Genomic DNA, 12,344 nt, shown 5'->3' on the forward strand with positions numbered 1-12,344 from the left:
ACTCCTGCCTAGTGGGGGGAAGGCCTGTGAGTTACTGACGACAGAGTGTGGAAGAGGGGTGACGGAGGACCGTCTGCTGGTTCTCCGTCGTGTCCTGTGGCCGAGCCAAACTGACGAAAGGGAGTCTGTCATGTAAATTTCATTAATTACTATCAAAGAACGCATTTTGAACATATCCTTAGTGGAAAATATGATTAATTAATAAATAGAAAATAAGTCATTTAAAGTCCCATGCTCAAGAGATCACTGCTATTGGCATTTTAGTGACTCTATTTAAATCTCTTTCTGAGTATCATACTATACATAAATGCTGCAATCCACTTCTTTCAAGTAATTTCATATCATGCCTTTTTCTCATGTCATTAAACATTCTTTTGCATTATTTTTAATGTCTTTCATTGTATCATAACATAGTTTATTTAATAATAACTCAGGCATTTGGATGATTTCCAAATTTTAGATATAATTAGCAACTATGAGCATTCTTATAGAGGTCAGTGACCTTTCATTCATATGTTATTAGGACACATTCCCAGAGGTGGAATTACCGGGCTAGGAGGTATACACACGTTTTGAGACTTTTGACATTGGTCTTCAGTGCAGTGCCACCTGCAGTGAGTAGGGTACCTGTCTCCCCGAATTCTGTCAATGCCGACTGCACGTAGCGTTCCCCTTTACTGTTGCTGTGCCGGCTGGGCTGTTAGTACTTTAGGTTGAGGAAGGATTTGTTTGTTTGTTTGTTTTCTTTAGAAAATATTATGGAGCTGGTTACAAGGCAGGTGGTTTATTTTCGAAGTCTTTATTTTTAGGGAGGGAATTTGTTCATTGACAAAACCAGACACAAAGTTATGCCTTGAAAACACCATAGCCTTAAAAACAATTTGGTGGGCTACTGGCAGAACACGCAGTGTGGCATTTAACAGCGGATAGGATGTCGGCAGCTGTTCGTGTTTTTAGACCGGCACGCTTCCCATTATAGAAGGTTTCTGAAAAATCGTGTGCCCATATTTGGAGTCAGAACACTAGTGTGCTGGCTGGCAGCTTTACCTTGCTACCTTATAACCTGTTTTAGTTGCCTTTCTTGAAAAGCTGCCAAGCTGCCACACAAATTGCCGTGTGTAAGGAACCCGGGGGTGGAGAGAATAGAAACGTCCCTCATCCCAGCTGGGATCTTTGTTCCTTAATGCTCTGGTAATAAGTGGTAAAAAAAACGATAGATGCATAATTACCTAAAAACCTCATCTGAATTCTAGAAGAATACTTTTTCTTATTATGTCTTCTTGCCTACTTTTTCTAGGATATCAGTGCAATGGAGGAAGAAAAGGACCAGCTCATCAAGAGAGTTGAACGTTTGAAGAAGAGGGTAAGGCGAGAATTAGCACTGTGAGCCTTGGGCCCCAAGTGTTAAGCGCTCGCAAAGACTTAGGAATGCAAATAAAGATTAAGCAAGGCCTGGGTGTACATCTAAGGAGGGACTCAAATAGCGCTGACGGAAAGGGAATCTCCCTAGGCAGTAGCCCAAAACCTTTAAGGGCCTGCAGTCCGGAGCTTTTCTGTCATCTCTGGGGAGCACTATTTACCAAAAGGAAATGATAAGTGGCTGTCTGAGTCATGTGACGTGCTAACGGCCTCCTTAGACTTGACTGTGCCATGTCCTTCTTGTTCCTTCACTGTAGGTGGAGACAGTTCAGAACCACCAGCGGATGCTTAAAATAGCAAGGCAACTTCGAGTCGAAAAAGAGAGGGAAGAATTTCTCGCACAACAGAAACAGGAACAAAAGAATCAGGTATCCATATACAAGTTTATATTTTCTCGTGATGAAAGAAATAGTTCCTTCCGATAATTCAAATGTAAGGAAAGAAGGGTTTGAGAAGCTCATGTCTCCCTCTGTGCCCACGATGGGGTACTCTTATTTTAAGAGTCTTGTGTGATGCCATCCGTGTGTGTCTGCCCACTGCCTCTCGGCTCGTGCCGGACTCATGTCATTCCGACGGGACAGGACATTCGTTGTAGCGTCAAGGAGTAAGGTTAACTGCTGGTACAACTTCCAGAATCTCTCAAGGGTGTCTTGAGGTTCCAGGGCTACGGTGACCTCCTTTCCACCCCGCTGATCACAGGACCCCTCCACTTCACCCCAGTGGTGAAGGAGCAAACCGGGAAAAGGCTCTGAAACACTCCCAGTCCCCATCGTTAGCCTTTGCCTCAAAAAAAAAGCATTTGGTCAGAAAATAATTACTTTTATTTTGTTAAAAGTCGTTCTTAAGACTGAGAAGACCTATGCATTAAAAGTACAGTTCAGATCAGCTTCCTTTCCTTCTCAGTGGGCAGCCGCCTGGCTCTGTCGGAGCTTGCCGGGCACCGCAGTAGTGCCGCCGCGGCAGTGGGCTGAGCTGCGCTGCGGCCCCGGGCGCTTCCTTGTCCCGGGTCTCGTCTGGGCGGATCGTTTGTGAGAAAGCTTGCGTTCCTCAAAGTTAAGAAAAACCATGTTATAAAAATAAAAGTGTGGTACATATATTTCTTTAACAAAGTATTTTTCCTTGGTCACTAAATTGAAAGAAAAAATTTTTTTAATTTCTGAAAGCTTCTTAAAAAAGTTTTACATGAAAGAGTGTGAGGGAGCCATTTATATTTGGGATTTAACATAGTCATTTTCTTGGTTCTTATTATTTGTTCTTTTTATATCACAAGAATTATATGGAACTTACATTTTCGTTATCTGTATGAGTGGTAGGTTTCACTGGACTAAGCAAGTAATGGATTTAATTCTATTTTAAAGCTATTTCATGCAGTGCAGAGGCTGCAAAGAGTACAAAACCAGCTGAAAATTATGCGCCATGCAGCAGCAGATGCAAAGCCTGAAAGTAAGTGGAAATTATCAGATGATGTAGTTGATCAGAGACTGTTAGTGTAGACCAGTAGTCTCCCTTAAAGCGGTCGGCTAGGGAGAAGGATCACCAGGTGCTGCCTCAGCACTGGGAGTGGCCCCTCTAGCTCCCGAGGGAGAGCCCTGATGCAGGCATCTTCAGTTCCCTCCTGGGGTTTAAACTCCTGCCCAGTGCCCCGTCGGTGGTGAGCGCCACGGGAACCATTGTGGGGGCGGCTCGGCGGGCAGGAGTGTGTGGAGTCCTTAGGACGGGTGTTATGAGAAAGATGGAGAAAAAGTGTGAACCGTCGTTTTAAACCGGGACTACAGAGACAAAGAATAGAACTCTGGGCCCTTTACACTGAGTGCTTTTCACGTGTTTAGGGTTGTGCCAATGACTCGGGGGTCTCTGTTGCCACATGAGCTTCACGCAGAGGATAAACTGTTCCAGTACCCCAGGTTACACCACTGCACCCGTCCTGGGCATCTTCGAAGTGTTTTTGTTCCCCGGAAGGGAGGCCACGTGTACGGGAAGAGCAGTGCACGGCTCCCGTGGGTGCTGGAGGCCCATTCCAGTGTCGGCACCCGGCTGGGAGGGGGTCGATCCATTTTCCTCTGGTATTCCGTGATGTAGTGTGCTCTCAGGCACAGCACACAGAATGACCGTAGTAAGGAAAGCCAAACAACAAATGCTGGTGAGAATGCAGGGAAATTGGAACCCTCCTGTGTTGCTGATAGGGATATAAAATGGGGCAACTCTTTTGGAAAGCAGTTTGGCAATTCCTCAAAATGTTAAACAGAATTACAACACGACCCAGCAATTTCATTTCTAAATATCTACCCAGGAGAGCATATGTCCACACAAAAACGTGTACACGAGTGTTCATAGCAGCATTACTCATAATAACCAAAAAGTACAAACAACCCAAATGCCCATAAACCGATGACCGAATGAGCCAGACGTGGTCCATCCACACCGTGGAGTGTCGGAGCACAGGCCCGGGTGGCAGGCCGGACTCCCGCTCGGGGCAGCGGGATGGGGTGGGGCGAGAGGCAGCCGATTCCTGCGTGATGTTCCTCTTCCTGTCTTTCTCCCTCCCTTCCCCTCTCTCTAAAAGTAAATTAAAGATTAAAATCTTTAAAAAAAAAGCAACCAGTACAGTACTCGCTACAAGATAAATCGTTAACACCTGTTAACTGGTGGCTTTCCACAGAACTTCTTGCTCTCAGTCATTGTAAATTCAGACTCAGGCAGTACCTGGAGTCGCACGCATTCGGTTGTTGGCGCCATTTAATTCTTTATTCACTGCGTTTTCACTTTTTAATGTTAAATTTCAGGACAAAAGAAAATAATTATTTTTATGATTTTTTCTCCATATATAATATATATACTTTTTGTATATGTTCTTTGGATTTGATGTGTAGCCATTCACATCTTTAGTATAAAAAGTTCAGATGAATCTTCAGAAGAAACCCATTCAATAGTTGACGGATCAGCACAGTTTAACACCATTTAAACACATGCGGCCTGACCATGTGTTTCTGCAACATGTGTCATCAGTTTTATTAGGTTAAATGTTTGTTGCTACTATGTTTCAATTCTGACAACTAAAACAGAATATCCAAAGATCTATATGGTAATAGTAATATTTCATTTTTTAACTTGAGTTGATAGTCTTTATTTTGCTTTGGCTTCCTAGTCTACATAGAAATTATTTGGACCAGGAAATGCACAATTGTTTATTTAGTAATAAAATGGACAAAGTTCTGTTGGGGGCATCTCTTGGGATGTTGGTTTAAAATCTAACATAAGTAATGTGTTAGTAGATCTGCTAAACAATAAAATCAATTGCATGTTAAGTAGTAATAAAAATGATCAGCTCAAACCAGCAGTCCATTAATTCAGTATTTATGGATCGTCTGCATGCCAGATGCTATGCTAAGTGTTAGGAGTAGAAAGCAAAAGATTTCTGTCAGGTGCTCCCCGCGCAGTGGAGGGTGACACGCGGCGGGCAGCAGACGTCCCGGGGGGTGAGAATGCTGCTGGAGCTCGGCGCAGGGGTCTCCGAGGACAAGCGAAGGGGCAGAGCACCGAACGCTAACACAGAGTCAGGTGGCTTCCTGGACGTGGTGGCCACTGAGTATGTTAAGATGGAAAGGCGGAGGCGTGGAAGACATTCCGTTCCAAGGTGCAGTGGCCTGAAGGAACGTAAGGATAGCAGGCTGAGCACGTGACGGATGAAGTAGAGACAAAGGGGTAAGCTCCTTCGGACCGCTTGTCTTTAAAAAGACGGCAGGAAGGGGAGTGCGGGAGCGAGCGAAAGAGACGGTACAGTGCCCGGTCGGGAGGGTGGTGGCGTGGTGTTTGTGCGCCGCAGGAAAGAGGCTGATAGAGCTTTGCAGTTTCAGGAGGAAAAGGTGAAAAAATTGATGACAGCCTTCCCTGTTTGCCCCGGTGGCACCCCCCACATTGTATCGAATGTTTTATCATAGTGACCACAGTGTGTTCATTGTGGGCATATCTGACTCCGACTCAGCCAAACTGCAGGAGAGTCACCGAGTCATGATTGGTGTTTCTGTTTCCAGGCCCCACACGCTGGGTCACACATAGCTGGCACTCAGTGAGGGGGCTGGTGAGGGCTTGGGAGGTGCGAGTAAGGAAAAACGGTTGAAGTATGAAAATAAGGTATTGTGTATGTGATACACATGTTCTGTGGGCAGACAGGGGACGGGGAGCAGGAAGCCAAAGTGCTGGCTGTGTTGACATCTTGGGAAACAGTTTAAGGGTTGTACTCAACAGCTTAGGAAAAGAGTAGATGAAGCAGCTGTGCGTTGATCCCAGGTACTTAGTTTAATAAGGTCCATCTAAATTCTTCAGTAACAGAAAGGATTGTAAAAAGTTTCTATTTACTTAAGGAATACAAAAATTATTTTTTAAAAAGATTTTCTTACTTATTTTTAAAGAGAGGGGAAACGAGAGGGAAAGAGAAGGAGAGAAATATCAGTGCCTGTTGCCTCTCACATGCCCCCAAATGGGGACCTGGCCTGCAGCCCAGGCATGTGCCCTGACTAGGAATCGAACCGGTGACCCCTTGATTCACAGGCTGGCACTCAATCCACTGAGCCACACCAGCCAGGGCTAAAAATTATTTTTAGTGTAACAATGTAATTTGTATTTTTTCAGAGTAACAGCTATATTATATAACATTCAAATTCATCTTGATACTCTGTACATTTGTGGCATTTATTACATAAAAGAACCTACTCACTCAATTACAGTAGGATCACTGAGATGTTTTCAGGGATTTTCAATTAAAAAAAAAAAGTTTGCTGAGATTTTAGTGACCAAGACTTCAAAAGATTATTTTTAAAAAACTGCATAAAAACATATGACTACTTTTCAAGGTCTAAGGTAAAATTTTTAAGAATTTAAAATATGGGAATTCTATTTTCATGGTTTTTAACAGCTCTATTGAGGTAAAATCGACAAATAATAAACTGCACACATTTAAAGTGCACACTCGATAAGAGACCGTCAGCCTGACCAAGGGAAGTCTGCTCACCCCCTCCCAGTTCCTTGTGCCTCTGTGCTGGCTCCCTCCTGCCCGTGCGCGCCCCTCCACCCGCCCCCGGGCAGCCGTTGGCCTGCTCGCTGTCACTGCAGGAGTTCGTGTTCTCTGGAACTAGAAACGTGGTTTAAGTAAGGAAAAGAATGTTTAAGGGCTTTTTTCAATAAGGAAAATGATAGTTCAGAATTTTAAATCTTTTAAAGCATTGCAGACCTCGGTTTCTTACATCTCTGATGACATGCAGTGCGTTGAGAACTTGGGGATGGAAAAAACTAGTCATCTAATAGCCAGAGAAACCAGGATGTAGATTTAATCAGAAACCACATCGGCATGACTGCATAATTATGGGGTGATTCATTAAACACTTTCTCTTCCCTCCCTTTCCCCAGTCCCTAAAAAACTGGGGGGAAATTGTAGGGGTGAATAGAAAACTCATGAATTTGCCATTGATGAGTTTTTACGTTAATATATGGTTAGCACAACAGAACTAAAAATAATTTTAAGGCTTTAGGCCAGGTTTATTATGCAATCTATGTACGTAGATTACTTAAACCGGAAACCCAGTGTTTTAAAAAGTCAAGCCAGAATTTGTAATGTGTAATGGAAAGATCTGAAATAAACTTTTAAAAGCTCTTTAGGCCGGGAATTTATAACAAAACCATTACTGAAACTCTTCTTGTGTGTATATTTGTGTACTCTACCAAGATAAGAAAACTGTTAAATCTTAAATATGTAATTTAAGTTGCTACTTAACTATAAACTCATACTTTACAAAATCAAAACTTACCAAACATGGAAAACTGAAGTGTAGATAATGAAGGTAGATAATTTCTTTTTTGGATTTTAATGTGTACTTTTAATGGTATCTTCATTGCTTTGAAGCTGACAGAGTATAATGTGTTAGCACTTATGAAGTAACAGAACAGAAATAAAAATTGCCTCGGAAGTATTGCAGAAGAAAAAGAGCAAATGACCAAACAGATAGAAGAAAGAACCTGGATTTCACTTGCACTGTCCTTCGGCTCTTGGGTTTCTTGCCTAGGATGCAAAATGGGACCTGACAATATATCTGGCTTTTTTTTTCTTTTCCAAGCACAGTTTACATTCAGTACCATCCCACGCCAGTTTCAGATGTACAGCAAAGTGGCTGGAAAACCTGGAAAACCATGTATCCCACAGACCGGCTCCCCCGCGGCCCCAGGCACCGCCTGGCCCCACCCCCAGCTCTCTCGATGTTGTTGACCATGTTCCCCACGCTCTAGCTGGCCTGTTTTGCAAATGTTATTCTTGCATATTATTGAGCGTAAAAGAATTGGGTGGTAATTTGGAAAGATTATAGTATTACAATACTTTCTGTAATTATTAAACATTTCTTCCATGTAAATTGTCCTTTTTCATTATCATTCTAATAACATCAAATGATTTCTGTGGCCAGTCTTTTATGGTACTATACACAGATACACTATACAGGTAGATAAATGGGTATTTTGACAGATAGGCCCTACTGTACAGTTCTTGTATTTTATTATTTTTTATTATTTTTTTTTATTATTTATTTTTAGAGAAGAAAGGGAAAGACTGAGGGGGAGAAACATCGATGTACAGTAGATACGTTGCTAGGCTGCCTCTTGCAGCCCCCGACTGGGGGCCTGGCCCACAGCCCAGCCCTGTGCCTGCCTGGGAATCCAGGCAGGGACCCTTCTGCTCCCAGGCCAGCAGGGCCAGGCCTTGTGTCTTGAAATGTGTAGAGTGTCACTGTACCTGTTCTCACGGGCTGCACGTTCATCTTTTTATTTCCGAAGGTTTAATGAAGAGGCTAGAGGAGGAGATAAAGTTTAATTCATATATGGTAACTGAAAAATTTCCTAAGGAATTAGAGAACAAGAAAAAAGAACTGCATTTTTTACAAAAAGTGGTGTCAGAGCCTGCTATGGGCCATTCTGATCTTCTTGAACTTCAGTCTAAAGTAAGTGACAGTCATCTTTTTATAGCTCCCAGTTTTATCTCATCCTCAGTCCTGTGAAAGTTATGTGAACTGCTTTCGGTAGTGTCCTTGGCTTCTAGGTTAACCTGAGCTGAGAGCTGAGAGCTCTGGTGACAAGTTGCTCTTTCTGAGGAATTACGGCATGTAACGCCGTTACTTAACACGCATGGTGTTATGCAACCCTAGGCACCTGATTAGGAAACTAAGTAACTTGGATGTGTAAATTGATGTATATGATAGACTCATAGGTTTATGTATTCATAGTACATAACTGGCTAATGTAATGCATTCATAATAATTAGATGGCAAATTTTAAATATTAATTTTTAAGAATAATAATATAGCAATTTTTATATTTAAAGCTAATGTATTTATTAGCCTTTTATGCCAGCTTTGAAATTACTAAACTTTCTTGTAATGCTCATTAAAACCTGGTATCATCAATATTATAACATTTTTGCTCCCTAGAAATAAAACAGTAATCAGATGTGTATTTTTAACAACTACAAAGAAAATTGAAAGGTTTTGACTTGATAATCACTTAATGTGCTTATTAGCCACCAAAATTAAATACATAATGTTGATTATTTTATTCTTTTAATTTACTTATGGAAATTAGATGTTCAAGTCAGATTTGACTCAAATTTAATGTCATAGAGTTAATAGGAGAACTCTAGTCTTTGGAAAGTATGGATGGGTGCACTGAAAGCCGTGTAATCTTAAAAAGCTTTCTGAGAGGCGGTACGCTTCCGTTGGCCTCGTTCCGTGTTATGACACTGGGGAAGGTCCAGGTTGATGGCTAGCGCGCACGACAGCCGTGGAGATCGCGGGCCGGTAGACCAGGAGGCTTCTGGGTGTCACCCGTGCTCCCTCCCAGCTGGGTTCCTGACGCCCTTGTACAGACCCCGAGGGACGTTAGTCTGCTTTTGCTTTGTCACTTGCCGTGACTCGAAAGTCACCACCTAGGCAAGGGGATAACTTCAGGTTTTCAGAGATGCCTTTTTTAGAATGTATACATATTTCAGGATAATTGAGATGTGAATGTTTAGATCCATATAAGTAGTTTATCATGAGCCATGAAATGTTCATTATTTCTAAAAGTCATCATAACAACCCGCTCCTAACATCAATAGAACTGTTGCTCCTGCCAGATCACTGGCAACAAAACTGTAAATTCAAAGTTTGGTTTGGCGAGTGGTCCCTTACTTGAGGTCTTCTTAGGGAGAGATGTAACCTTTCTTATTTCTATACTGTTTCAGATAAATGAAATAAACACACAGATCAATCAGCTGATTGAAAAGAAAATGATGAGAAATGAGCCGATTGAGGGCAAACTCTCGCTATACAGGCAGCAGGTAAGACTGTGCGCTGGCCCCCACTCAGCTCGGAGCGCCTCCGCGAGCCCGCAGGCTGTGTGATGTCGAGTGTGAAAGCGCGCAGGAGCGGGGAACGGGTGTCCTGTATCATTGCCGGTCTCCGGTCACAGCAGGGAATCCGTGGGAGAGCCGCAACGGACGTGCGTTCACGTTTGAAATGCAGTGCGCCTGGTAATGCCGGTTCCCCTGCGTCTGCCGGCTGTGGTGGTGGGGCTGTTCGTGCTTATGTCTGTGAGTGTGGGGTTTCATTGTTCAAATGAAAGGTGGCCTTAAGTGATTTAAATCAATATGGTTATAATCTTTAATGAATCGAAGGCAATATATTGTTTCCAGTTTAAAGTTAATTTGCAAGAATAGAATTAATTAAATTTTAGTGCTAAGGCCATTTGTTATTTTATCCACATCTATTAGATTGTGAGGGTATGTGTTATGTATTTCTGGACAAAAGATTGAGATGAAAGCAATGGATTATCTGAAAACAACCCAGGCAGAAGCAGTTTAGTTTGAAAAGCGTTCTGTAACCTCAGAAAATGCTAAGCTACATAACGAAGCATTATTCAAGGATGTTATAGTTTTTTAAAAACAGATTTTATTTATTTATTTTTAGAAAGACAGGGGGGAAAGAGAGGGAGAGAAACATCATGTGGTTGCCCCCGCAAAGGGGGCCCTGGCCCGCAGCCTGTGCATGTGCCCTGGCTGCAGCCGAACCTGCAGCCCTTTGGTCTGTGGGATGACGGCCAACCCACTGGGCCATACCATTCAGGGCACAACTTTGTTTTTGAGATTTTGTTTATTTATTTTTAGAGACGGCGAGGGAGGGAGAAAGAGAGGGAGGGAAACATTGATCGGTTGCCTCTCGTATGTTCCCTGAGCAGGGATTGAACTCACAACCCAGACGTGTACCCTGACTGGGAATTGAACCGTTGACCCTTTTGCTTTGCAGGATGACGCCCAGCCAACTGAGCCACACCGTCAGGGCAAGGATATTAGAATTTTTGAAAACCTTTTTATAATGGAAAATTTTAACCACTTACAAAGAGAGACGAGAGTTCAGTAAAACTTCACGTGTCCCTAAGCTCTAGCAGGCACGGCCCTCGTGTGTCAGCTGTACCTCGGGCCATTTTCCCTTATGAACTGAAGGGTCTCCCTTTATTTTACTATAAATGTATAAGTGCTATTGGATTTATTCTAGATTTTCTATTTATTGCCTATCTGTGTATGCACCCATATGGACAGTTTCATTTATAGAAACTTTATAATCAGGCTCTAATATCTAATAAAAGTAGCTACCTTGACCCCCCCAATTGCTTTTTCAGGGTTTTCCTTCAATTCTTGTTCATATATTTTTCCATATAAGCTTGTTTTAAAAGAGTTTATTTATTTACTTTTAGAGAGAGGGAAGGGATGGAAAAAGAGAGGGAGAAAAACATCGATGTGTGAGAGATACATCAGTTGGTTGCCTGTCACACATTCCTAGCTGGAGACCCGGCCTGCAACCCAGGCATGTGCCCTGACTGGGAATCGAACCAGTGACGTTTTGGTTCAAAAGCTGGCATTCAGTCCACTGAGCCACACCAACCAACCAGGGCCAAATAAGCTTTATTTTCAACTTGTCTAGCTCTAGAAAAAAAACATAATTTAAAAATTTGGGCATTGTTTTATATTTATCAATTACCTCAGAACTTACCTCTTTATGATACTGAGGCTTCTTGTCTAAGAACGTGGTGTGTCTCTCCATTTGTTCAAGTTTGCTTTTCCTCGTTAAGTTTGGAACTTCTCAGCCCTGGCTGGCATAGCTCAGTGGATTGAGCACGGGCTGGGAACCAAAGTGTCCCAGGTTCGATTCCCAGCAAGGGTACATTCCTGGGTTGCAGGCCATAACCCCCAGCAACACACATTGATGTTTCTCTCTCTCTCTCTCTCTCTCTCTCTCTCTCTCTCCCTCTCTCTCCCTCCCTTCCCTCCCTTCCCTCCCTAAAAATAAATAAATAAAATCTTTAAAAAAAAAAAAGTTTGGAACTTCTCTTGTTAGATTCATGCTACCATTTTTTATTTGTTACTTTTACAAATGAGGGCTTTTCTTTCCTGTGTCCTCTAACCCATTTATTTGTCCATGAAAGCTGTTGATTTGTTTACTGTACTTTTTCCATAGATTTTCTTGGCTTTTCAGGTATATCATCATATGCTATAAAAATTCCTTTTTTAAAAATTGTTGACCTTATTACAGATGTCCCCTGTTTTCCCCTCTTCTGCCCCCCTCCACCAGCGCCCCCTCCCCCAGCCTTCACTGCACTGTCGTCTGTGTCCATGGGCCACGCACATGTGCGTGCGTGGTCTTTGGCTAATCTCTTTCAGTCCCCGCCGGCCCCTCCCCTCTGAGATCTGTCCCTCTGTTCAGTGTACCCATGCCTCTGGTCTTATTTTGTTCATTAGATTCCACACTTGTATAAGTGAGATCACATGGTATTTGTCCTTCTCTGATTTATTTCGATTAGCATAATAATCTCCAGGTCCATCCACTCTGTCTGTTGCAAAGGGTAAGGTCTCCCTT

The 12,344-nt window shown here is 42.7% G+C and overlaps 1 protein-coding gene across 5 annotated transcripts in view; it reads left to right on the forward strand.

The window, feature by feature from the left end:
* Positions 1-12,344, forward strand: part of IFT81 (intraflagellar transport 81) — a 137,747-nt gene that overhangs the window by 82,881 nt on the left and 42,522 nt on the right. For all 5 annotated transcript variants that reach the window (XM_036014669.1, XM_036014668.1, XM_036014670.1 and 2 more), the window contains 5 exons: positions 1,298-1,363; positions 1,677-1,787; positions 2,778-2,862; positions 8,236-8,399; positions 9,677-9,772. In XM_036014669.1, the coding sequence (XP_035870562.1) occupies positions 1,298-1,363; positions 1,677-1,787; positions 2,778-2,862; positions 8,236-8,399; positions 9,677-9,772 (522 nt within the window). The remainder of the gene's footprint in view (positions 1-1,297; positions 1,364-1,676; positions 1,788-2,777; positions 2,863-8,235; positions 8,400-9,676; positions 9,773-12,344) is intronic.

This window comes from Phyllostomus discolor, chromosome 13 (assembly GCF_004126475.2).
Source record: "Phyllostomus discolor isolate MPI-MPIP mPhyDis1 chromosome 13, mPhyDis1.pri.v3, whole genome shotgun sequence".
Classification (NCBI taxonomy): domain Eukaryota; kingdom Metazoa; phylum Chordata; class Mammalia; order Chiroptera; family Phyllostomidae; genus Phyllostomus; species Phyllostomus discolor.